Source organism: Platichthys flesus, chromosome 19 (assembly GCF_949316205.1).
Source record: "Platichthys flesus chromosome 19, fPlaFle2.1, whole genome shotgun sequence".
Taxonomy (NCBI): domain Eukaryota; kingdom Metazoa; phylum Chordata; class Actinopteri; order Pleuronectiformes; family Pleuronectidae; genus Platichthys; species Platichthys flesus.
Genome location: NC_084963.1, coordinates 5513310 through 5540127, shown reverse-complemented (window position 1 = coordinate 5540127; position 26818 = coordinate 5513310). Strand labels below are relative to the sequence as shown.

At 44.1% G+C, this 26818-nt stretch overlaps 2 protein-coding genes across 2 annotated transcripts in view; one reads left to right on the top strand and one right to left on the bottom strand.

Annotated features, from left to right (window-relative positions):
* The window catches only part of LOC133974655 (poly [ADP-ribose] polymerase tankyrase-1-like), a 65732-nt gene extending 51231 nt beyond the window's left edge, over positions 1-14501 (top strand). Inside the window, exons 17-29 of the mRNA XM_062412296.1 lie at positions 200-419; positions 2348-2457; positions 3284-3472; positions 4053-4133; positions 4386-4572; positions 4704-4783; positions 6756-6876; positions 7154-7251; positions 7957-8031; positions 8545-8650; positions 9408-9594; positions 9828-9984; positions 10616-14501. Of these exons, the coding sequence (XP_062268280.1) occupies positions 200-419; positions 2348-2457; positions 3284-3472; positions 4053-4133; positions 4386-4572; positions 4704-4783; positions 6756-6876; positions 7154-7251; positions 7957-8031; positions 8545-8650; positions 9408-9594; positions 9828-9984; positions 10616-10702 (1698 nt within the window). The 3' untranslated portion in view covers positions 10703-14501. The remainder of the gene's footprint in view (positions 1-199; positions 420-2347; positions 2458-3283; positions 3473-4052; positions 4134-4385; positions 4573-4703; positions 4784-6755; positions 6877-7153; positions 7252-7956; positions 8032-8544; positions 8651-9407; positions 9595-9827; positions 9985-10615) is intronic.
* A 2172-nt stretch (positions 14502-16673) lies between these two features.
* dusp4 (dual specificity phosphatase 4) lies at positions 16674-26151 on the bottom strand. Its single transcript, XM_062412624.1, has 4 exons — positions 25555-26151; positions 24108-24235; positions 22032-22251; positions 16674-19852 (listed from the first exon to the last, which is right to left on the bottom strand). Exons 1-4 carry the CDS (start codon positions 25922-25924, stop codon positions 19464-19466), a joined length of 1107 nt encoding a protein of 368 aa, XP_062268608.1. The 5' UTR covers positions 25925-26151; the 3' UTR covers positions 16674-19463.
* Positions 26152-26818: the final 667 nt, after the last annotated feature.

Here is a 26818-nt window from a genome sequence, read left to right as displayed (position 1 = left end):
GGGACTGTGAGTTATGGGTAGTGTATGTTCTGAGCTGACGTTTGTGGTTTGTCAAATGTTTTGCTTTTTTGACTTTGACATTTCACCGAAAGGAACTTTAAGCTGGATTGACCTCGGTGAACACTGACTCAATTATAGATGTGCACTGACACGCAGCCCTTCTTTCTCCATCTCCTCCATTCTGGCGTCTTCTCTCCAGCACGGAGCCGACCCCACCAAGAAGAACCGAGACGGGAACACGCCTCTGGACCTGGTGAAGGACGGGGACACCGACATCCAGGACCTGCTCCGGGGAGACGCCGCCCTGCTGGACGCCGCTAAGAAAGGCTGCTTAGCCAGGGTGCAGAAGTTGTGCAGCCCCGACAATATCAACTGTCGGGATACGCAGGGACGCAACTCCACCCCGCTGCACCTGGCAGGTAGTGTACACGAGGAGAGACAACACCGCAGACACACAGACACACAATAACAGCTCATTTTAGTAAGTTAATGGTAAATGAGTCTTTCCCAGGCATTAGAACCACTTGAAACCTTTGACCCTGATACTGGAGTTTGCCCCTTATATATGAAGAACCCTTAATAACCTAAAGATCTCGTTGTCTTTCCAAGTTGACATCTTCCTCAACGTCTTCTTTGTGTATTGCTCCCCTTATTCATCCTGGGAAATTTGTATCGTTTCCAGTTTTGCTGCTGTCACGTGTTTTGAAATGTCATCAACAGCCCCCCCCCCCCCCCCCCTCCTAAAAATTTTAGGAAAATGTCGAGACTTCAGTTCTTGTCTGAAATCAGTATAACAGTCACATTCACATTCACGCAGCAGTTTTTCTTTCGCCATTTTCACACGCTGTCAGCACAGCCGTCAGGAGCGATTTGGGTTCGGTGTCCTGCATTGACATAGCGACCGGTCGAGCCGCTCTGCCCCCTGAGCCGCAGCCGCCAACACCTCTCTGATTATGTAAAGCTCACTTAGCCGACACATTAAAATGAGGGGATAAAGCGAGAAGGCTTTCAGACACTGTTTGGCTGAATTCTGCAGGATTTGAGCAACTAGTGGAGATGGCATATTTGCGGGTGCCAATCACTCAGGCTCCAGTGTTTCTTGGGATTTGAGCTCGAGTGCGGTGCCAAGAACAAGGCAGCGAACACTTACAGACAGGGAGTGAGTCAAGAGGGCAGAATCACTTTGATCGTAGACAAGCAGGCTTGGACAACTCAGAGATCTATCAATACATTTTGATGAAAACATTTTTGACAATCATGTGATGAAGGTTTAGCTCACATATCACTCATCTGATCTTCAGGTCCTACCACAGCGGGGGGCGTTTCTATCGTGTGATTGATGTGCACGTCTGAAGGGATTTTTTATGAACTATTGCACAACAAATAGAGTCATCAGCCGATCATTGTGCACTCCAGCATAACACCTTACCTCAGACACACACTGCTCTGGGTCAATAGCAGCCTAGTGTGGTCTCCTGCCTCCTCAGAAGTAGCTTTAACATCCTCACCAGGATCTCAACTGTCCCACTGATATCCTAAAAGATGTCTGGACCTCCAGTCTCAGGCAGTGAATCTCTCCTTCTCTCTTTCTACCTTGAGAAATCTCTATTTTTGGTGAGTTAGGAGGAGGAAGAGGAAGAGGAGGACACGATCCTGATACTGAACTCATCTGTAAATTGATCTGGCTCAAATCTGTTATTGAAAAAGTGTTAAAACTGTCACAAATTTGCATTGCTGCAGGAATGCATAGTGAAGTATTTCCCATTTCTATGTTTTTAGACTTTTTGGTGGTTTCTCAAAAATATATAGTCATTGTGTAGACACAGTAAAAGGCTGTTAAACTAAGAGCTGAAGAGTACACTCACAATCATAGACTACCTCCTGTTTTTCCTGCATCGTCTTCTTCATCCTCCTCCCGACAGACAATCGATTTTGCCTCCGTCCATTTTAAGACTCTATTTATAGACTTTCGGGACCAGACTGAGACTTGTGTCGTGATAACGTATAAATCTTAATTAGAGGATGACACTTTTATAGCTGAGGAACGGCTGAAAAACACTCTGAAGGTCTTTATTTCATGGAGCTGAAATAAAGACCTTCAGCTGACCACTTAGGAACACACCCACACACCCTCTGCCTGGACGCAGTGGGTTGTAAAAGGAAAAGATGATTACACGCTGCAGCGGCAGATGTAGGCTGACATGTGTCTCTGTCTCTCTTGTTAATTCTCTGTCACAGCCTGACTACATTTTTTTGTTTTCTCCTCTTTTCCTCGGCCTCTGCTTCGCCTCCATTGTCTTTCTTTACGGCCTGCTGTGTTTTCCACACAACCCACACTGCTCTGCAGCCGGATACAACAACCTTGAGGTGGCAGAGTATCTGTTGGAACATGGAGCCGATGTTAACGCACAGGACAAAGGAGGGTTGATACCTTTACACAACGCTGCTTCATACGGGGTAAGACACACACACACACACACCCTCTCAAACTATTTAATTCACCTTTAACCACTTATCGAGTTCATTTATTGAATTATATATATTGTGACAGAGTCTTATTTTGTACCTTACATCCATGTTAATAGGGATGGGTTAATAGGGAAACATGTTTTTGCTTTCCACAGCTCAGGAAACGCCTGCAGATTTCTGATGTATGACTTTAGATATATTACTTATTTCCATTTCTCTTTTTTCCCCATTCAAATGTCTAAATGACTGTTATTATTTACTGTTACACATCTCTGAAGAAGAGCCTGTGAGTTGTCCTTCATCTGGAGTCTTGTCATCTGCAGAGTCACATGCTGCTCCTACTAGACAGCACGCTGCTACTGAAAGAGTAAAACACATGTTTGAATGAAAACTTAATGAGCTCTTCATATTGGGGACAGACACACACACACACACACACACACACACACACACACACACACACACACACACACACAGACACAGAGTGGCGCATCTCCCACTGTTACCCAGAAACCAGCTATGTTGTGTTTGACGCTGAGGCGAGAGCTGGAGACAGGCGATGAGGAGGGGGGGGGGACAGGAAAAGAAGGAACAGAAGGACTGGCAGGAAGACATGGATCCTGACTGTGTTAATAATTCAGATTATTTCTGTTCCACAGGATTTAACATAACGTTTTCTTCTGATCAGTATGTTTCAAGGACTTATTCACCACTCTTCCACATTTGCTCTCGTTAAGTGCTTTCATATTTGTTGTCTTTTATCCCTCCTTTCATCTGACACCTCCGCACTCTTCCTCCTCTTCCTCTCGTCTAGCACGTGGACATCGCCGCCCTGCTGATCAAGTACAACACGTGCGTCAACGCCACAGACAAGTGGGCGTTCACCCCCCTTCACGAAGCGGCCCAGAAAGGACGGACTCAGCTCTGCGCCCTGCTGCTGGCGCACGGAGCCGATCCCACCATGAAGAACCAGGAGGGACAGACGCCGCTGGACCTGGCGACGGTACAACCGATTATCTCACACGTCTTTCAGTACTGGCCCACGCTTCCTCATATTGCTGGATGAGTGGATGAGAAATGTAGATGGGGGATGGAGGCAGCTTCCTAACTCCTTGGCCCCTAACGAGGCTTCCTCACAGTGTTTCCTTGCCCCTGTGGTTTGAGTTTTACCCAGAAAACAACACTTCACTGCAGGTGATGGGCTCAGGAAGTGAACAGCAGTTGTGAAAGGTTATTTCCAGCTAAGAGCTTTCCTCTCTTTTAATGATCTGAAGATCGTCTCAGATCAAATGCCTTAATTTTCTCACTGCTCTCTATTTGGGCATCAGCCAGTGGTCCCTGTCCCATCTGTAGCTGGTGCAGAAAGCTACTGTTAACTGGTACCAGTTTCTCCCTGGCATGGCGATATATAGGGTGTTATCATAGCCCCCTTCTATTTAGTAAATGTAGCACATGACATATCAGGGTTATCCACAATTAAAATCTGCATTTGTGTTAAAGATATTATGATAAAAAGTACATTTAAACTTTGAATTAGTATTTTAACATAACGTCTTGTCTTTCTGTCTGTGTCTCCGTTGCAGGCGGATGATATCAGAGCGTTGCTGATCGATGCCATGCCACCAGACGCTCTGCCGAGCTGCTTGAAACCACAGGCCACCGTGGTAAGTCACACTTTTATACGAGTGCAGAGACGGAGAACAATCAGCTGAAGCCTGTTCTACATGGTGGGCACATTTATTCCTGTTAGAACAAACAGCATTTGAACTGTCAGAGGAGTAGCTGCTGAAAAGCTCTTGAGATAGTGAAGGAGCATGCCCTGTTAAAAAAACATCTAAATAAGTAAGCAGTGTTTGTGAAACGTTTTTTTACTTATCAAATTAAACCTCAAATGAAATATTGTCTCTCTTTCTCAGGTGAGTGCAACTGTGTCCAGCAACGGTGCAGCAGGGGGCGTGGTCATCTCTCCCTCGCCATCCCCATCCTGCCTGTCCGCAGCCAGCAGCCTCGACAACCTGACCACACCCCTTGGGGACATCACAGTGGGCGGGGCCACTGGTCCTGCAGATGGAGCCTGTGGGTCGGACAGGAAGGAAGGAGAAGGTACGTTCACACAGATGTCGTCTCCCAAGTCAGAGGCAGAGAGTCTGGTTTCTTTTGAATTGAGTCATCTCCCTCTGAGAAGATGTGGATGTTGTTAACATGCTGTCCTTTGTGTGTGTTTGTGTGTGCAGGTCTGCTCGACATGACCATCAACCAGTTCTTAAAGAGCCTGGGGCTGGAACACATCCGAGACACCTTCCAACGGGAACAGGTACACACACGCACACGCACACACACACACACACACACACACACACACACACACACACACACACACACACACACACACACACACACACACACACACACACACACACTCACACACAAAGAGCTTCAAATTATATATAAGTGAAACAGTTAATTATCCCACTTAAATATCCAACGTTGTAATATTTTTTTCAGCCTGAAATTATTAAATGGGTTTTAGTCTCCTGCCTTCCAATCCCATTTTTCTAATTTCTCCTGTCAGTTAGTCATTAGCGATGGTTGATTTTTGGAAAAGCCGAACAAAAGCAGAGATATAGAATCAGTTAGGGGGGCGCAGAGAAGAGACGGTGACGTGATGCAGTCAGAGAGAGGTCAAAAAGAGGGGGGGGGGGGGGGGGGAGAAAATTAGAACGACGGCGAGAGATAAGAAAAGCAGATGGGGCGACAGAAAGAGGAGAAATCAGAGGGACAGAAATAGAGAAACTGAAAGGTGACAGCTGGCAAAAAGGCTAATCAGTCGCAGATCTGTGTGAATGTGTTACAGTTAATATCGTTTTCCCCTCAAGGGAATTGAGTCCTCATTAATATTCAGACAAAGTGACGTGGAGGTGAGAATCAGTGTGTTAATAATAACTTTTTAATTTCAGAACAACATTAACGAGAAGAGTTTTAAACAGGGAAAAACGATTATTTCACTGACATTACCTCATTACTCTGTCTTGATTATAAAACCAAACTTTTACTCATCTTGGGTAAAAAATGTAAACTGGGTTGGAAATTACAAAATACTGTTTAATCCAAATACGAGAAACTCTAGAGCTGATTTAATAATTAAAAACTTTCTGCTGTGTGAATCCTCCTCCTCCATTTGTAAAGCTTCACCGCTGACGACTTTGTTGAGGATATCATGGTTCCTTCAGCATTTTATAGCAAACCCAGTCCTGAGTCCTTGAAGGAACTGGTTATAGAGATGGATGTTGAAGTGTCAGGCTAAAGTTCACAGTATATGACTTGTTGCTCTCGGCCTGGACGCACTTCAAGTGGACATTTCACTATTTCATCTTATGCCGAGTTCACGCTACACGATCTTCAGCTTGATGTTTCACCCTGCAGTCTTGCGGTCATGGCGAGTTCATACCACACCTGACAGGCGACAGAGAGTCACACTCCACACACTGTTTCAGCAGGAGAGACCCCAGACTGTCTGGTCACCCTGTCATGCGCTCCGATTGGCTGTGGTTGTCTCTGAATTGTCTGGATGTTTATGCCGAGTCCAATTTTCCATTCAACTATAAGTTTTGGAGCTTGAAAACAGCCTCAGGTCAGATCCAAATCGTGTTTGTTTGACAGTTTCCAGTCGCTATGTGGGAACTCTGAGAGTTCAACTCTTCAAAGACAAGTCGAGAGTCTCTCGCCAACACGTAACCTCCTCTGACTGATCTGCAGCAGCCTGAATATCAAGATGAGTCAGCGACAACTACAGCCAGTCAGAGGCAGGCTGGGTGACCGGACATACCAGTGGGGGGGGGGGTCTGGTGCTGGTGAAACATTGTGTAGTGTGTGACCTTCTTTGAGGTGACTGCTTCACATTGGGTGTGATATAAACTGATAGAGAGCTGACGCAGGCTTTTGTTGAAATAAAAATAAAAAATACAATTAATCATGGCACCACATTCTGATAATGTGTTCTCCCTGAACAAACTACACCATCATCCATTTGCACATCACCGGCTCCATTACACTCATCTGTTCATTGACCTTTTCCTCGAGCTGCCTCCGTCTTTCTCTCATGAATATTTTTGCTTCTGCAACACGGTTTAGATCATTGAACTCATTATTGATTGTTGGCAATTCTGAAAATCAGCTGTGAACCCCGACCCGCAGTTGTCACCGTTAAACTGATGTGTTTTATTGTGTGAGTTTTACAGTCACGTTGTACATTTGGCTCACAACACTCGTCTGTTGTTCCTGAGCAGATCTCTCTGGACGTGCTGGCGGACATGGGTCACGAGGAGCTGAAGGAGATCGGTATCAACGCTTACGGTCACAGACACAAACTCATCAAGGGCATCGAGAGGCTGCTGGGAGGCCAACAAGGTCAGATCGGTTCCTTTGGAGAAGATAAATCCAGTGCACTTAGTTTAAGGACATTTAGAATAACGTGTTGAGCTCTAACATCTAACTCTTGTGCAAATAAACAGGACATTTCATGATAAGGCCGATTTGACTTATCCGACAAATCCACCACACGTGTTTTTACTATGATTAGAAATTTGAACAGATGACCGTGGCCCAGAGGAACGTAAAATCAGTGGCATCATTTATTCCCCGTCAGACTCAACCTCACTGTGTGTGTTTGTTTGTGCGTTTGCAGGTGGAAATCCATACCTGACGTTCCACTGCTCCAGCCAGGGAACCGTGCTGATCGACCTGGCAACAGACGACAAGGAGTTCCAGTCTGTGGAGGAGGAGGTACGACAACACAACTTCAGTTACACACAAACACCGCACATAGATACAACTAACACTTAGTCGATTATTCCTCGTCCTTAGTACCTGAATGAAATCAGTCAGTGTCCCTGCAGCTCGATGACACTCTGTGCAGAGCAGCTTCGTATTAGTGCCACCGCTCTGCTCCTGTAAATCAAAGTAATGGAAGGCGACAGCAGATATGAGTGTGAATGAGTTTGAAATTAATGAGGAGCATCAGACATTTAACAGGTAATTTAAAGTGTTAGTTTGAGTTGAGATTGTGAAAAATGACACATGACGTCTTCCTCCCGGAAACACAAGTTAACTGCGTTGATCTGTGCACTCCAGTGATTTCAGTTATTTAGGGAGAGGAAGTCGTTCTGTGAAACATGGTCATCCACATTTCCTCCGATGGCTCCGGTCATTTCATGGATCCAGCTGCTGCACTTTTCGTTATCACTGCCGTCGCTTCACCTCTGCATCGCTTCCAAATTTCCCTCAGGCATCGCCGATTCTTAAATCTACTCTGGTAGATTCCCGGTAGGTACTCGAGTTGGAATTGTTCATGGAGTTGGTCACTGGACGAGTAGCTGAGGTGGAAAGGACTGAGAGGACGTCATCGATCACGATCCATTAGCAACGTATAAGGAAGCTCTTTAAAAGCTTCTCATGTGTTTGATTGTCTCCTGTGTTTTTCCTCCTCAGCTGCAGAGCACCATCAGAGAGCACCGCGATGGAGGCAACGCAGGCGGAGTCTTCAGCCGCTACAACATCATTAAGGTTCCTCCCTCTTTTCTCTTTTAACAATGTGGTTGTGTAAAGACGCTCAGAGAGGAGTCGGCGTTCGGACGACAGTCATCTGCAGAAAGAAGATGCACCGACTATCAATATGCTGGTATTTTCATAGTTATCATATTCATGGTGTGGTGCATTATTCATCAGTAGTACGATAGTAGTGTGGTGTGCAGTACATTATTCATGCGTGACCACTCCCATGACTTCACCTAATACAATCTGAACATTTCTAACCTTTACTGGAGTAAACACATCCTGTGATTGCACATGAAGATGTCTCTCGTGCATGCGAGGGGGAAACAAGTATTCACACAAACATATCAACATACAAGTATCTGTAGGTTATTACATTACTCCACCACAATAACCTAAAATGGAGAACTGGATGAATTGTTTGTCGGCTGTAAATATGACAACTTGTTTGACCTTTGACCTTTGCTCCTTGATTTTGATTCTTAATTCACGGCAAAAGTGACCCTTCTCATTCTCTGCCTGCAGATTCAGAAGGTGGTGAACAAGAAGCTACGGGAGAGATACTCACACAGACAGAAGGAGATCGCAGACGAGAATCACAACCACCACAACGAGCGCATGCTCTTTCATGGTAAATACAAATCACCTGATAAAACTAGACAGATGCTACTGAACATGCTGATATCTGTGGCTTTTTGAAGACTTTAATTAAATGTAACTGTTGGGCTCTGTTGGCTTTCTGCTCTGCTGACTGACAGTCTAGTTAAAAAAGTAGCACCAGGTTCATTACCTTGTTTATGTCCGAGATTTCTAGGAAGAATCAGAAGATGACGGGACAAACATTGTAATCTGTTAAGTGAATTCAGAGAAGCAGCTGCGCAGAGTCACATGAGACTGGATTTGTTTTTTCTGATCCGTAAAACTGAAGCAAAATCGGATTATTTCCCAGTTGGAGATTCTTGTCGTGGGACCAAGTGGTGTTTGTCCAATCCAGTGAGAGTTTTCCTGCTCATTACGTTTTGAACAGTCTCCCCTACAGCTTCAGTCACTTCCTCTTAGTCGACACAAGTAAATACAGAGCTCAGTCTTCTGCCTCCGGATTCAACCGTTAATATGTTCTGAGATGAACTCGGCTTCGCCCGGCGACGTTTTCTACTCTCGCGTCCCGACGGCAAGCTTGAGCAAATCGCATTAATCTTCCACGTCCCCTTTCAACCTCAAGGCTCGTTCAGGACACAGTCCTCTGCAGATAACTTCTGTGTCTGTACTTCAAACACAGTATAGAGGCTACATCGCTCAAATTTTCTCGACAGGTCCGAAAATAAAATTAGTTTAGAGCCCAGAGGGAAAGAAATGTGTTTTCTCATATTGTGTTTTCATCCTGTCAGGTTCTCCCTTCATCAACGCCATCATCCATAAGGGCTTCGACGAGCGCCACGCCTACATCGGCGGCATGTTTGGCGCCGGCATCTACTTTGCAGAGAACTCCTCCAAAAGCAATCAGTACGTGTACGGGATAGGGGGCGGAACGGGTTGTCCCACCCACAAGGATCGATCCTGCTACGTGTGTCACAGGTGAGAAACTTTACTGGTTCAGGTCAAATAGATTTTCTCGGCCAGTGTGGACATTTGTTTTTACTCAACAACTCCCATCTGTCTGTGCAGAAGAGGAGCATGTATAAAGAAAAACAAATCTATATAAATATATTAAATATTGTTACTGTTATATATTTATAAGTAAAACAAAAGACGTCTGATCTCCATTTATGTGACTTGACCATTGACGTCGCTGCTCTGTGTGTGTTCAGGCAGATGTTGTTCTGCAGAGTGACGCTGGGGAAGTCCTTCCTCCAGTTCAGTGCCATGAAGATGGCCCACGCTCCCCCGGGGCACCACTCTGTGATTGGTCGACCCAGCGTCAACGGACTGGCGTATGCAGAGTACGTCATCTACAGAGGGGAACAGGTCGGTTAGAGCGCAGACACACACACACACACACACACACACACACACACACACACACACACACACACACACACACACACACACACACACACACAAACAAACTTTTCTATGACTACAAATTGTCTCTTCATGTCTGTAAAACACTGCCTGTTGAGCTAGTATATGAATTTAATAGATTTTAATTAATTTTAATTAATCTGCTAATTTTTTCTTAAACATCTGATGAACTTTCTTTAAAATGTGTGACTAAAACAATGAATCAATTAAATAAAATACATTTTTAGAGCCCGGCTTATATTGACTTATATGGGCCGATACCAGTATTAGAGGGTAAAATAAATCAGATACAGATATATGTATATTTTTAAACTGTGCAATGATTTCTAAGATGTTGTTATCAAACCTTTTAACCTTTAATGTTATTACAAATAACAGTTAATAAAAAGAAACACAGATTCAACCAAACATATGGAAGTTGAATTAGGAAAATAAATGTTTTTTATGTAAACATCTGCATTGTTTACTCTGAAATAACAGTTTTCAAATTTGTCATCCATGAACGCCAATACCAAAATGTCTGCTCAAGTTATGATTTCAATGCTCATAATAACTCTGACGTTGTGTTTTCCAGGCGTACCCGGAGTACTTGATCACCTACCAGATCGTGAAGCCAGAGAGTCCGGCCACGCCTTCTGCCACAGCGGAGCAGAAGTCCTAAGACCCAGTGGCAGCTGGATCCAGAGACGCCAGAGGGCAGTGGACTAAACGCTCGTTCTCACGGGACTAGAACTGAACTAGCAGGCGTTTGAAAGTCTCCCGAGCTGAACTGGACGTGGGCGAGCGTCGGACCAGGGGGACGATCCTCAGAAAACAGACGTGCACTTGTCAAGACGGAGGAAGGACAAAGAGGATGAGGAGGCAGTCTCTGAGTTAGGCGATATGAAACATGCACAGTCAAGCTGACGGCAAAAAAAATCCATCACGTTCTGTAATTAATTGGATCTAATCTTGCAGGAGAAAATGCAAATGGTTCGATCAATGCCTCTGGAAATGTACCAGTGAGCAAATTTTTTAATTTGTCGCCCGGTGGCTCGATCCTATAAACAATTAAAGAGAGCGATTACAACAGGACACAGTCCCAAAGCAAAATCTAGATCTCTGGTTTTGCTCCTTTGCAACACTCCACATATTCGAACCCCCCCCGTTTCTAAATGTGTTGTGTTGTTACCGTGTCCTCTTTCGGCTTTTGTGCGTCATCCACCGCAACGAAACAACACCTCGAGGCCACTTCCACAAACAGAGATCGTTGTGCTGAGAGAAGAGAAGCTCCTCGCCGGCTCCTCGCATTTTTTTTTTATTTTTCTAACCACCGGGGCTCATGTGCACAAGAGACACTCGCTCACATCGCCCCCCCCCACTCTAAACACGGAGTGAACGATGCAATGAGCGTGAGCCTGGGGGAGGAAAAGAGATTTACTGTGGACAGACGCCCAGAAGTCAATAAGCAGACAGCAAACTGGAGACCTCAGTGTTTGTCTGTCGAGTCTCAAATGCACTTCACTACCAGGACCATCTCCTGCACTCACACACACACAGACACACACACAAACACACACACACACTGAGGAGGAACACGGGCATTACTTCCACACGAGCGAGCAGCAACCAGTGTGTCCCACCTGACACCTGTCAATCTGCCTTAAGTTCTCCTTAATGGAGCAAAATGTTTTAATTTGCTTGAAAATATAGATATACATTTTCAAAGTTTATTTCTTTTCTTAGTTTCATATTAACGTGGCGGTTGCTGCTTGTATTTAGCTCAGTTTAAAAAAGAAAAGACCAAACTTCTTGATCCAGAACCAGGGGCGTGTCCTACGAAGCAAGTTCCACATAGTTCATAACCGGTTGCATCGAAAGTTATCACTGTGATTTACCTCGTTTTATTATGAAATGTATAACACGTCATTTCAGGCCACTCTGGTCTCAATTTAAACTATAACGAAAGATTTTAGTTCGATGATGGAGCTAATTATACTGATTTAAATTGACCTGTCGTGACTCTGGAGCAAATCATGTTCACAGATGAGGTCAAAGTAGTAAAGTTTTAATCATGTTACACAATAAACGGCAAAAGAATAATCAGGATCTGTTACGAGAGAGAAAAAGACACAGTGGAAAGGAAAAAGTTAAGTTAAAGCAGAGACAGGGGAAGTCGAGAGTAAAGAGACGAGGCAGTTAAAGTCAAAAGTCGTTTTGGATGATGTAAGAACACAAGTCGCACAACGTGTATAACAAAGGTGGATTCTAGACCAGAGTAAAAACCTGAAGTTACCTCGAGAACCACACATCCTGCTTCGTAGAACAAACCCCGGCTCGACCACAAGGGACCAGATCGTGACACTGTTCTAACTACAGACGCAAACATGCACATCTCCTCTTTAACAGATTTACAGATCCACGAGCCCCGGAGAGAAAGTGACCATCACTCCTCAGGAGGGAGCGCTTTGGTTTTACAGTTACTTACCGAACATTATTTACAAAGTTCGGCTCCTCAGAGTTTGGATCTGAAAATGGTCTCGTGCTGCTTCAACATTCTCTCCTGCTTCATGTGTTCTAACGTCTGTTGATGTTGTTGTTGTTTACATGAACCTGCTGCCTCTCCTCTCTACCTGGGACTCTCAGCGCCGCCCAGTGGTGGCACAGGAGAACTGTGGGCCCGCAGTATTTAGTACAGCCAGTGGAGTTTTTTTTTAGGGAAGGCATTTATGTTGAGGTCAATTTCCACACGGTACTCGTTATTTGTGTGTTTTTTCTTTGTCTTTATTGTGTTACACTCCTCAAACATTAAGAAACATGTGAAGTGAGATCTGTCACCAATATTTTTTACATAACCAGAGATTATCTGAAGTTGTAAATAACGGATTCATGGAAAACGAGATGAGCTAACTCCTCACACTATACGTACTGTAAGTTTGACCTTTTTACTTAATGACTCTGACCATGTTTATCTGTTGATGGTTTTATTATTTATCTGTATTGTTTGTATCTTAACGACACTGTACGTTACACGGGACCACGCGCGATTTTCATTTCCTTCAGGTCGATAGAGTCAGAGCGAGTCAAAGGTCTCGAATTCCTTCAAACGACGGGGAATGGATAAATGAAAGTGGCCTTACATGTCTTTTGAACTTTGCCTTGAACTCGTTTGGAAACTCACGACGGAGTTTACCCCGAATCGAACGGTAGCAGAAAGAAACCTCGTTTTTATTCTATATCTGACGAGCAGCGTGAGTCTGGGTTTTTAATTTGAACACAAAACTAATATCAGACTCTCGACCGACACAAGCTGCTCTGACGTTTGATTTCCTTTTAATTCTGCTTTTACAGTTTCTGCCGCTCGGCCTCAGATTCCAGCTGATTTGCACTTTCAGGCCGAAGGTGAAGATGACGTCGGTCTGAGCCTGAAACAAACTCAAATCAAACCCTCGTTAGAACTCGGAGCTTAAACTCTTTGTTTCCCGCTAACGCTCGGACAAATTAACTAAACCTTTTTTTAAATCAATCTACTTTTTAAACTTTGACGTTTTAACATCAGCTTTTTTCCTTCCGGCCCACATGTTGGATATCAACAGTTCATCCCCAACAGCAATGAATGATAAGAGAAACGACTTCTGCAGCTTCACGTGTCAACAAGTTATAATGCGATTCATCGAGGGGGAGGAAGTGGAAAAAGGAAATTAATTGAAACAGAAAAACGAAATGAACAAAGTGACGGAACAAGTGATGACTACAGCAGGAATGAGAAAAACTAATAAGCTTGAAATGATATTGTAAGCGCTGCAGCACTGGGACACAAACAGTGTACATATACTAATCCCCGTGTAAAGGAGGTTTGATCTGACATTTCACACACTGTTTAATCTCAATTTACAAAACTCTGATCAGGGTTTTAAAAACTTTCTTTCACTCGAAGGGAGAATCTAACATTTCCCCCAGGTCGCCTCTGGATCTGTGAAAGAAGTTTCAGATGAAGGCGTTTATGTCGTGACCCCTTCAGAGGTCGACGGCCCCGTTTGATTTATGTTGTTTTAAATGAGACTGTACATACACTAACTCCAGATGGGCCCATTAACGGGTCTTTTATGGACAATTTCCAGTTTATGTTTCTTTTTTTCTTCTTCTTTGAAAGACTTTTCAAAGACTTTTTTTTTTATGTGACGATAAATATTTGAATTTTGTGTTTTTTTTCTCGCCGGTCTCTGCTCATCTACCGAGAGCCAGGCGGCCATCTTTGTAAATAGGGATTGTAAGAGAGTGAGTGCGTGTTGGATCGATCCATCGCTCACGTTCCGACCTGCCTTCTACCAAAAGCCACAAGTTTGATGCCCACATTTTCTCATGGGTTTTGTTTGACCCGCTGTTGTACAGACGGTTGCACAGAGCTGCCCGACCAGCGAACTCTTAAAAACAGAAACTCTTGTACAGACGAAAATCCTTAATAAAAGAACTTGAAGTGGCGTCTGTGTTTTACTTCAGCTGAACGTCTTCAGCTTACTGGCAGCATGTAGATCAACTGGTTTTTGGATTTGTCAAAGCACAGAGACAATTTCAGATTCAGTATTATCTTATACTAAATTCTGTAAATGTATTTGCGTTGGTTATAAATTTATTATAACAAGCGTATTGGAGCGATATCGGGGAAAAACGGGTTAATGCCACAATACTAAAGAGAATAAAGTCATTGAAAAGAAAATCATGATTTAAAAAAAATAAAGTTGTAATATGATTATAATTTCATAATAACACAAGAATATTTTATTGTAGAATTGTAATTTAATGAGTAAAAATTTCTAATAAGGGAATAAAGTTGTAATTTAATCAGACAACGTTATAACATTAGGAGAGTAAAGTTGTGGATGTGTTGCAGGACTGTTATATTAGATAAGGTTCAGCTTCTCTTTGTTGTAGCTTGAACTTCCACTTCACTAATTCACCTTCAAACCACCACACGTTCTGATGACTGGACCTTTCAGACTGAACGAGAGGATTCAGCTCCACACGAGCAGATCGATCTTCTCCTCTGACATAATTGAGGCAGTAACTGTCTCCACACTCCACTTCAACCTGTTTCCTGCAGCGCTGCATTGATTTTCTGTTTGTGCAAAGAGATAAACGACCACGAGGGTGAAATTGTTCTGCAGCTCGGCCGATTTAAAAAGAGAGAAGCTCCGTGCTTCATCAGGGCAGACACTCATCTGGATGGTTAATTAAGATGGTGATAAAACAGGATCATCAAGCAGGGCCGGTGTGGAGGCAGCTGTTCTGAGGGAGGAGTTCAAGTTTAGCTCAAACGGTTTAACACTGAAATGTTATCACAAGCAATAAGAGTAAAGTCTGATACTGGCACTTAACTAAGGGGGGTTGGGGTCGTGGTTGGGGTTAAGGTTAGGGTTGCCATTAGGGTTAGGGTCGGGGCTAGGGTCAATAGCACATAGGCGAAGGAGATATCCTTGAATAACTTTTCCTCTGAAGGTGGTAGGGCGGGGGGGGGGGGTAGGGTTGCGATTAGGGTTCTGCTCTGATGTCAGACTATTAAAGATACTGGAACCCACCATATTGGATTATCGCCCACAGCTGATGGTGAACAATAGATGAGTAAGTTAGGAGTTACTTGTCTTCACTGAGTCTTATCAAAATTGATGTCAACCTGAGAAGTCTGTTTTATTAATTTGCTTTTTATCTAATAATAGATCAATATTGTTAAACTCTTTAAGCACCTGCTTGAGACACAAATAACCCTGTTGCTCTAGAGTTTATATTTTAGGATGACACAGTAAACAGCAGTTTAAGTTTTTACATGTGGATTCATCAGATTTCTATCACTGTCTAGGTTGGAAGAAGATTAATTCTGATATTTCTATGTGTTTTTAAACTATGATAAATTTGCATGAAACAGACCTCTTGAGAACAAGTACATGTTCTCACCGCTGGGTGGTGCTGCAGGCCTACTCTTGCTTTCTGTCGCAAAGGATGATTTTAAATCACAGTTTCCCCGACTAATGTTTTAAATCTAATTTTAAAGGACTTGAGTTTGAAAAGAATTGTTTTTAAACTATTTAATGATCGTATTAAATGCTCACAGCCTTTTATATATTAACATAAATATATACTATAATGCCTTCTTTTTTCAAATCCATGAGGAACACAAGTTTAGCAAATGCAGTCACTTTCCTAATGATATTATATTGAATTACCTTAGACTGGACATGAGCATAAAAGAAAAACTCTGTGCTCTAACACTATTATTTATTATTATTACTTATTAACGCTATTAACACTTATTTCATCAAGCTGTGTTTAGATGAGTAATTCTGAGTTTTTCGGTCTTTTCCTTGAACCCACATTCACTGAACCTGCTTCATCTACACTTAGACAAATTAATTAAATAGTTTAGTAAATGATTGTGATTTAAAGTAGAAAAAAAAGAACCTTTCACAACGTATGAAGTCAAAATTGTTTTTCTAAATCCTACATCACCCAGAATGTCAACTATGATGCAAGGTTGTTGCGGTGAGGTGATTCATTACTTATGATCCTGAAGTTCATATGAATATAAACCCTTACAGAAAACCTGTGTAATATTATGTTTGTTTATTTACCCTTTTCCACACAAAGAAGAAACACATGACTTAATTAAGAACATTGTTTATTCCACAGTGGATCTTCAGTAATAAATAAATGCACAGATCATTCATTCCACAATAAAATCGAGGGAAAGTTCTTCTTTTATATAGAAATGTCCGAGCGGAGGATTGATATTGCCATGATGGGTGAACAGACAGACTCACACAGAGAGACAGACGGACGTGGACAGACCACACGCATGTGTACAAAGTATTGCGTTTTTCACTGATTGGCTCTCTTCTCTCTTCTCTCTCTACGAGGACAATGTCTTTATGCAAAGTCTAGTCAGCCTAACATCACCATGATGTGTAAATCACTCTTAAATTATAAATACAGTATTGCGTCACTTCAAAGTGCTACAGAGATAGGTGCCGACAATCTTCAAAAACAGAAAAGAACGGTTTGGTTTTCTTTGAAACCCTGTTTGTGTTGTGTGTTTGTATGTGTGTGTGTTTTGTGCATACATCAGGACTCGGGTATAAAAGTAACCGCGGTGGGACTTTGTGCCTTTGGATGTCTAGTACAGAGCGCAGAGCTCAGCCTGGTACGAAAAGCAGGAGAAGTACAAACATCGTCTCGATCTGTGGCGTCGTGAAGATTTGACCTGAAGTCGAAGAACGACGTCGTGAAACGTCTCCGCTGTCAGAGTGCTATGGAGACCACTGAGGACACTGGAGAAGGGACATGGCTGCTGGACTGTTTTGTTTAAACCACAAACTGTTTATAAAGTTGGACGACGTGACAGCTCCCTAAAAGTGAAGCCTTAAATATATGTATATCGCCCCCTGGTGGCTGGTTACCCGATTGGTCGAGCCCCTGAACGCCACTACTCAGAATCCGGCTCCAAAATGAGCAAGATGGCGGCGTTAGGTAACAGCGACACTTTGGCTTCATTTCTGGATAGTGGGAGGAAGTGGAAACACGTCATCCATCTTTGTTTTCCAGTCTATATGTCGTCTTTACACAATTAATAAGATAAACGGTTTCTGTTATTGAGCCTCAAAGGTCAAAGCTTAAAATCATTGTCGAACTTGTTTCGTGAGGCAACACACTAACATTAAAAGATAAAGTGTGTAGAAGTATTGCAATCTCATTTTCTCAAGTTAAAAATCTCAGCATTTCTGTTTTTAATGATTTGGAACCCATAATGTTTGCAGGACTGTTTCTGTACCGTGTTTGAAAGTAACCTGAGTTCTTCACGAATGCCGATTCCGTCTAATCCTCGTGATTTTCCTTTAGCGTCTACAGTTTATTCTGTGTGTGTGTGAGGATGAGGAGGGAAGCTTTCTGCTCTGTGGAGGGAATCAGAGCCTCAACCGATTATTCTTGTGACTAACATTCAGCGATCTAAAAAAAAGAATGTCCCGGGCAGATCCAGGGACGCCTAAATCCATAGAACACCTTTATGTACAAGGCACAAACATCTTAAAAAGGAGCCGTTTCTGGTGGTGCACATTTTAGCTCATTATCAAAAACCCATTTTCCAAAGCATCCAAAAAATAGAGTCGCTAGAGGAACTGAAATCACTGCTTTGGGTGTTTCGTATGTTTTGGAAAACGATGATCAGTAATAAATAGGTGATTTATAACGAGTTTAAATATACAAAGCCACCAGCTTCCTCCTTTAAGAGACGTCCAGGGTCAATGTGCTCTGGTAAATGGATGAGAACGTGTCAGTCACGACTCATCTCCTCGTGACCTTTTGTCCTTTCAGCCCTTTCATTCAAAACTAATGTTTATGCGATGTAGAAAAAAAAGGGGAGTTTCCTAGGAGGTGCCTGCGGAGGGGTTTCCCAGTCCATTTACAAGGGGCCCCGGCCTTTATTTGGCATCTTGTTTGTATTTATTTACCCTCTTCAGTGAAGACGAAGATGAAGAGCGGAGGAGAGGCGGCGAGGATGAGAGGGAGAGGTGATGAGGAGGAGGAGGAGGAGGAGGGAGGATTATAAAAGGATGAATGGGAGATGACAGGCGGTGATGGGGGGGGGGGAGAGGAGGAGGAAGAGGAGGTATGAAAGACAGGAAGCTCCGGTTGGATTGCCGGCAGAGCACCTGTCACTGAGGAGCCTCCTGCTTTCTATCAACGTCCCCTGCCCTGGTTTTTCCGTCCATCTCTTTTTTGTCCTGGCGACAGGAGGGACAGCCTCAGGACGGGAAGGAGCGGGGGCTTCAAATCCCTCCTTCCTTCCTGTGTCCTTCCGTCCTGTGTCCGTCTCCTCTCCTGAAGACATGTCGTCTCCATAGCAACACAGCCTGCCTTCATACTGAGCTTATTCACTTGGTAGTCATGAAGGTGTGTGTGTGTCTGTGTCTGTGTGTGTGTGTGTGTGTGTGTGAGTCAGAGAGAGGGAGAAAGAGTGTTCAGCTGCCTCTCGGTGTGAGGGTGTGTGTGCGTCAGTGTGTCTCTGTGCGTGTTGTCGTGTTGTTGTTGTTGTTGTTGTTGTTGTGGAGGAAGAGGACGCCTCAGTCCAACCCCCCGTCCGAACCCCGTCACTGAGGCCAGCGTTAAAAAGCCGAGTCCCTGATTGGTCAGTGTGTGAAGACGTGTCGTGTTGAGGCGGACGGAGCGTCGGCTGGTTTCTGAACGTTACAAAAGTTCTGTCTTTCAGTCTTTGTGAGTTTTGACTCAGGCACCGTGACACTTCTCACCCCTCACCCCCCCGCCCCTGGAAGCATGTACGTACTGCAGCGGCCAGTGAGACTGTCAGCTCTCTCAGCCAATACCAGCCCAGTTTGTGCTCAGATAGTCTGTGGGAGGGGGGGGGGGGGTGTGCGGCGGTTGCGATCAGCTGTCCATCAGTAGCCGGGCGAGGTCGTGAGCGGGCTGTGGTGCAGGTAGGCGGGGTTCACCACGGACACGGGGAAGTTGAAGATGAAGGGCGACGTGGGCGTAGCAGCGGTGGAGGTGACGGCCGTGGACGACTTGGGTCCGAGGAGCGGGCTCGACGTGGCGGCCGCCTCGGCGGCACAGGAGGTGGCGAGCAGCTGGGACTCGAACTGCAGCAGCTGGCCCATGAAGCTGAAGTTGGGCGAGATGATGCTGCGGCGCCGGCGCACGAACTCGAAGGCTTCGTCCAGACGCACGCGCTTCCTCTTCATCAGGTAGGCCAGGCAGATGGTGGCGGAGCGGGAGATGCCCGCCTGACAGTGGATCAGCACTCGCCCACTGGAGTCCCGCACGGAGTCTGAGGAGAGAGGGAGGTCAAAGGTCAGATGTTTCCATGATCATTACAATTCTTTAAGAGAATAACATTAAAACAACCTCCGAATATCCAACCATCATTTGAATTATATCTTTTTTTGTTTGTGGTAAGACCCCAGGGTTTTCACAGCTTGTTTTATTTTCCATCAGCTGAATTACAGAAAAACAACTGAACAGATTTCCACGAAACTTTTGGGAAGGATGAAACATCGGGCCAAGAAAAAATTAGGTTTTGCCCTGGATCCAGACGCAGAACTTTTATTTTTCACTTTCTTTGACATTTCGAAGTAAATTGGTAAATTACATTTTTTCAGGGAATAATTCTTGATTTAAAAAAATGTGACATGTTAAGGAAAGATATTTACGATTTGGGCCCATATATAAAAAAGTGGAGCCATGAAAGTTCTTCTTAACACATTCGATGTTTTGCCTCAGACACTCACCACTTCCTCTCCTCCACCCTCTCCTTCCCTCCTTCCTCTCTCTCACACTCAGATCAGTGAACTAACCACAAAGTGAGAACGCAGCAAATCACATTAAACTGAGACATGTGCAAAAAAGAAATCAGCAGCAGGCCCCGTCTTTCACACTTCCTCCTCATGTCCTATTTACGTCTCTGCCTCTTTCAGACACACACACACACACACACACACTTTGTTAGTGTGAGTAACCAGATTTAGTTAATGGTTTGATGAAAGCGTTTACAGTAACTAAATGTTCTGAGCATCCTCGGCTCGGATAATGAGTCGGACGCTGCTGCTAATGTCCTGGAGCACGTGTGGCCCACTGCGGGGAATTAGAATCCGCCAGCTCCAAGGAGATAATGGAGGAACTTCTTTGATTGCTTTCTATTTCCATGTTGATGGCTTTAATTTAATTTTCAACAACCGCCGCTTCATTAAATATAATATCACAGCTTTGAATACACTCGAGTACATGAGCGTCTCTTGCACACGAGCAGAATTCTACGAGGCCGAAGAATGTCTGCTGCCATTTCTCTGAAAGCACAGATGCTTGATGGGCGACAGACACCCCCCCCCCTAGCAATCGCTCACTCTCTTTGTACGTGGATGTGTTTTTCAGATGCCTCTCACTCATCTCTCTCTCACTCATCTCTCTCTCTCTCTCACTCATCTCTCTCTCTCTCTCATACACACGCTGATCTCAGGTGACTACACCACCACAACCCGGTAACAGCGGATGAGTCAGACTCTGGTCCCACAGCAGCTAACTTTGACGCATACCAGTACCCACACCCACACACACACACACACACACACACAGACACACACACACACTAACCAGAGTACGCACTCAGCCCGGAAACCGCACACACGTCTACACACACACGGATATACGGATATACGAAGCAAAAGCAAAGCTCACACTTGCAAAACATTTCTGAGAACATGCTGCAAAGAAATTATTGATTGGAATATTTTTTATCCTTTTTTAATTCATTAGAATCTGGTAGGTTCCTCTGTTTGGTTCTGTATCTCTCTGAAGTCTGCTGAGAAGCGAGTTGCTACTCGGAAAATAATAATAAGTCTGATTTGTCATCACCGGCCTGAGAGCTTTTCCACGGCTCTTCTCTGAAAGCTCCTCTCCGGGAATAAATTGTCGAGCTCCAGACGAGAAGAAAAAACGCTTTTGCATTTCTGGTCAGTTTGAGATTAAATAGAGGAAGAGGAACGTTAAGACGAAGACGAGCCACAGGGGCTGGAACACAGACGCAAGAACATCCAGGGGGGAGGAGAGGACAGCACGGAACAGCCCACACTGTCTGATTGACAGGTGATTGGATTATTATATATTGAACATTTAGATCTGTGATTTGTCGGTTGAAAGAAAATTAATCTGCAACTTTGAATATCTACAGTGAAATTTCAAGGAAAAAAATATTTGATGCATCAGTCTGAAAATTTCAGAATTTGGTGCTTTTTAATGTAAATTAATTTAAAATTAAGTTTCATATCTTAAAGTTAATATCTGACCCATCCACAAAATGTCTTTGAAATCAGTTCAGTAGTTTTGGTGAAATCGGGCTAATTTTCAAACATAGAAAAACATATCGTTTGTACAAAACCTAAAAACAGCTTGAACGTAACATGACCTGGAAGTCACGTGACCTGAAAACAACCCCCACCCGTAAACCCACTGACCTATGAACTCGATGGCCTCCAGGAACCAGCAGCTGATGTCCTCTTTATGGTTGTCCTGCACTGGGATGCACTTGTACTGGTACGCCCCCTCAAAGTGGTTGGGACAGTCGGCGGACACGTTGAGCAGGGCGGAGATGCCGATGGCGTCCAGGACCTCCTTCTTCGAGGCGTGGAGGGCGCTGCCGAGGTAGAGGAACGGGAGGATCTCCACCGGGCCGGCCTGGACAGAGGACAGATGGGAGGGGCCATGATTAATTCATGAATTATGTCTTTTATTGCTTAATTGAGTCAGTCTCGTTAAGAGAGCCAGCGGAAATGTGCTGAAATGAAAAAGCGGCTCACACGATGAGACAAAGGGTTCAGTGTGTCGGCGAGCAGCAGCAGCCGAGGCCGGATGACTCCAGCGCGAGCATGACCTCCCTTAAATACTCTGTTAATCACGTTACCCGCACTCCTCATCAGACGGGGGGGGCTTATTATCTGCCTAATTAATGCAGAGTCATTTGATTCGGGCCATTTACTTTGTTGGTCTTCATCTCGAGGCCGAGTTGTTTCCACCTAGGAGAGCACGACCCTCTGCAGCTGATCAGGTGACCGGCGAGGACACGCTCCAGTCACAGAGCTCAACGGGAAATAGCAGCATTGTGTGTTTTTTCCTGGGTTGTGTTATTTAACTTGATGGTTTCACTCCATCAACTCCATGTATTCAGAAGGAAACTGTGCGAGAACTGGTCTTTTCTGAGAAAACTAAGCCCCAGTGCAACATTTTCCCAGTAAGTCCCTCGGGCCTGGTGCTATGACCTAGTACATCAAGTACATGACGGATTGTTACACGCGCTCATAATAGAAAAAGGAAGCGTCTGGACGAGCGTGGAGAAATGTGAGTACGTGTTTAGCCTTCTGGGTTTGGCAGTTTTTCGGTTAAAAATAGTAATTTAACCCCAAGACCGTCCTCATCATCATCACTGTCATCACCATCTTGTTCTTTTAAAAAACAAACAAGGGACCATATTTGGAGGAGTGGAGCCTGATAATGATATACAAATAAATATATATATATCAAATATATCCCACGAAGCGATGTACTTCTGCGTGTGTGAACCAGATCTCTAATCATATTCGGGGACTGAGTATCGTTTTTCCTCTCACCGGGTCTGAGAGGTCAGGCCGCTGCCGGTCTATACCGGTAGTGAGGCCTATCGACGAGGGCTGTTCTCTGTTTATGTCCCGGCCGCTGACGACCTCGCCACTGACACAGCGGCAGGAAATGATCGATACCGCTAAGAGGTGTAATGTGAAGAGAGGGGGGGAGGGGGGGCGAGAGGGAAAAATACAAGAGAGCCTACTTTCTTTTTTTAAACCCACTCCATCGTATCAATACTCCAGCAGGAACTAATGCCTCCAATTAAAACTCCACCTGACAGCGCGGCCGAGACCAACCAGACTTGTTTTTTTTCCTTCAAAGAACAACAAACAAAGAGCGGCTTGTCCTCGACTCGCTCCTCGTGCATTCCGCCGGGAATTAAACCCCCGAAACCCGCATGTGACTTTGAGCATTGCGTAAAAAAAATATACTGCCGGCTCGAGCAGCAGATCACTCGGCAGCAGAGCGAGGCCACCGAGGTCACAGGAAGTGACAGGAGAGGTGAAGCGGAGGTGAAACGCCATCGGACAAAATGATGAATTTAATCATTTGGCCGAGGGACTGATGAGACTTGAGGTCTTATGAAAGTGAACGGTTGAGAAGCAAACAAAAAACTCAAGCATGTTTTACAGGATAAAAAGACAGAAATAGTCGATAATTCAATTTTTGGATCAGGCTAAACTAAAATAATGAAAAAAATCCTAATATTTTCTAGCTTTTCTGTTAAATATTATAAAAACTTGATTATTTTAGTCTAATTGAGACAATTCAAGACTGTGGTAGTTATTCTTAAACACTCATTGTTTGCAGTTTTAACAACCGGCTGCATTCCCTCAGACGAAGACCTACATCAGTTTGACACCAGAACAAACAATCATGGGTGAAAAGAGTGTGTGAGTCCGGGTTGTTGTGCACGTTGTGTTTCTCTTTACCTGGTCGTGATGCGGCGTCCCACAGGACGAGCAGGACGAGTCCACGCTGGACTGGCTGCTGAGGGACGGTAGGGATTTGGTCTTTAGACAAAACTCTGGGTATTCTGAGAAAAACCGGTCGTATCCGCCTGGAAAAAGAAAGATAAAGATATTTAGGATGAGATGAATGAATAAATTGACCACAGACAGACGCTGCAGGGACATTATAGAAACATACATTTCCTATTTGTGGTGTCAAAACATAAAAACACACGACAAAAGAGGCTTTGACCCACATGAACATTCCCACATCTGCACCAGGATTCTCTCCCCTGCATCCCACACACAGTCCATTCAACCCACCTCTGACCTACTCTGTTCTGTGGAAACAATTTCATCATCCCTTTGCTTCTTTTTTTTTTTTAAATACATATTCATCTGCAGGCTGACCAGTGCTCCCAGCACCTCGGGGGATCAAACCAGATTAACCGTGGCTATGTCATCTTTCTGAGCTACACACATGTCCTCCCGTGCTTCAAGGCGCCTGCGTCATTAGGATGCACAAGAAAACGAATGCGCCACAGCTCGCAGCAGCTTTGCTCTCTCAGATTCCCTGCAGTCTAAATATAGTCCGGTGGTGAGAGGAAAAAAAACATCCAGGGCTTATTTCAGATTTTACTGGTTCCCGTCGGTTATTTACTGGAGCTGGACGCTTTCTAGAAGGACCAGTGTGTGTCCTGTGAGTCCCCTCCGGTTAGAAGTGGCTTCCATGCATCAGCATTACCTCATTCACTCAGCACAGAGGCACTGGGCTGTGTGTGTGTGTGTGTGTGTGTGTGTTTTGTGACTGAGTGAGTGTGGGATTTGTAAAAGAAAAACATGCATAAAAAATAGAGCAGGCACCGACCGCAGGATATTTAAATATCTGCTTCACAAAAACAATAATCAGTCAATAACACAATATTGATTATGTTGGTGAAAAAATACTGAATAAAATATAATAGAAGCAAAGCTGTCAAATGTTTTACTATTTGTAATATCTCTGTTCTTTAAAGACTCCATTTAAGAATAAAGCTATAACATAAACATCAAAATCCTCCAAGCAGGGTTACAGCTGCTGCTGCTGTTATTATTATTTTCATTATAAATGTTATTTTTTTTGCTTATTCAAAAGGAAGAATTAAACAACATTAGAGCCCACGTATATTTAAATCACAGTTATATTGTAGCTTGGTGTTTCAGAATATTATTGATGTGTCCATGAATGAAACCAAGTATTTGTGAATCATTATAATTTGTTTTCTGTCTGATTATAATGATTTCTAGACATTTTCTTTATGAAATATCCCAAAATAACCCACTGCACAACAACAACATTGGAATTAAACCCTTCAGGTTGAAATTCACAGGTTGAATCTGGACATTTAATGAACATTTTGTTGTTTTTCTACAGATAAACCAAATGTACCTTTGAGCAGGTACGTGTCCGTGGCGGCCGGGTCCCCGCACAGCGCGTGCAGCACCAGCGCCACGGTGCTGTCCTCCTTCACCGTGTCCGCGTCCGGCGTCCTCTCGTCGTACAGCACCACCGCGGAGAACATGCCGGAGCGCAGGCGGCCGCGCACCTCCTCGTCCCCGGCCAGCACCTGGTCCAGGCTGAGCGCGGAGCCCTTCGCCCGGCGGCGCACGATCGTGTTGCAGCGCGCGTTGACGGCGCCGCGGATGTGTCCCGCGCTGAAGGCGAGGAACGAGCGGCAGTCCAGCAGCAGGCACTTGGCGCTGTCGTCCTTCAGGAGCCGCTTGAGCACCGACACGTCCATCTCGCACAGGTCCTCCATGGTGTCAGGCAGCTGCGGCTGTGTGATCTCTCTCTCTCTCTGTGTGTGCGTGTCTGTGTGTGTTTGTGTATCCCTTCTATCTACGCATAGCTGTCACCGCACCGCTCATCACGCACGCTCCCGCACAGCTCGGCTCCGTGTGTCTACTGAGGAGTTTCTGCTCCGGACTCCGCTTCGCTTTTAGTTTTTATGTTTCTGTTTTTTGTTTTTTTTCTAAATGAACGGCTGCATCGCGTCACGCCGGAGGTGACGTCAGCTGGTGGAAGACCAATCAGGAGGCGTCCAGTTGCCCGGCCCGTCTCCTCCCCTGGTGTTCATTCATAAAAAAAAAAAAAACAGACCTCATTGAAAACGGGAGGTGATGAAGATGAGACCTCGTGAGGCGAAGACTCCATAAATCATTGATGGAAGTAATCATAGAATAAAGGCTTTAGAAAGAGGCATAAGCTTAAAGTTTCAAATATCTTGCTCTCGGGTGCAATGAAATAAAGTATAGTATATACATATATGTAGTTTATATTTAATATATAGATGTAAGTGTACACATTTACAAAATAGTGCAAGGTTTTTTTATTACACCTTTTCCTAAACCAGAACTAAAGCATTAAACGTTATGTACTATCAGTATCTTTGTTTTATCTATATGTGGACAAACATGAGGTCATATCATGTTTTTTTACTCATATTTCACATCTTAATGTCCCTTTAATTAAGAGTTTAAACATTCATTAATGAATATGTCCATGGTAAAAGAGAATGAAAGTATATTTAACAAGAAAAGATTGATTTCACATGATGAAACTACAAATTTAGCTTTTAAATTCCTTTTTTCAGTCTTTCAGCTTTTAGTTTTTCGTCTCTTTACACAAAAGTAGGCGATTGTGTATTCAGGCT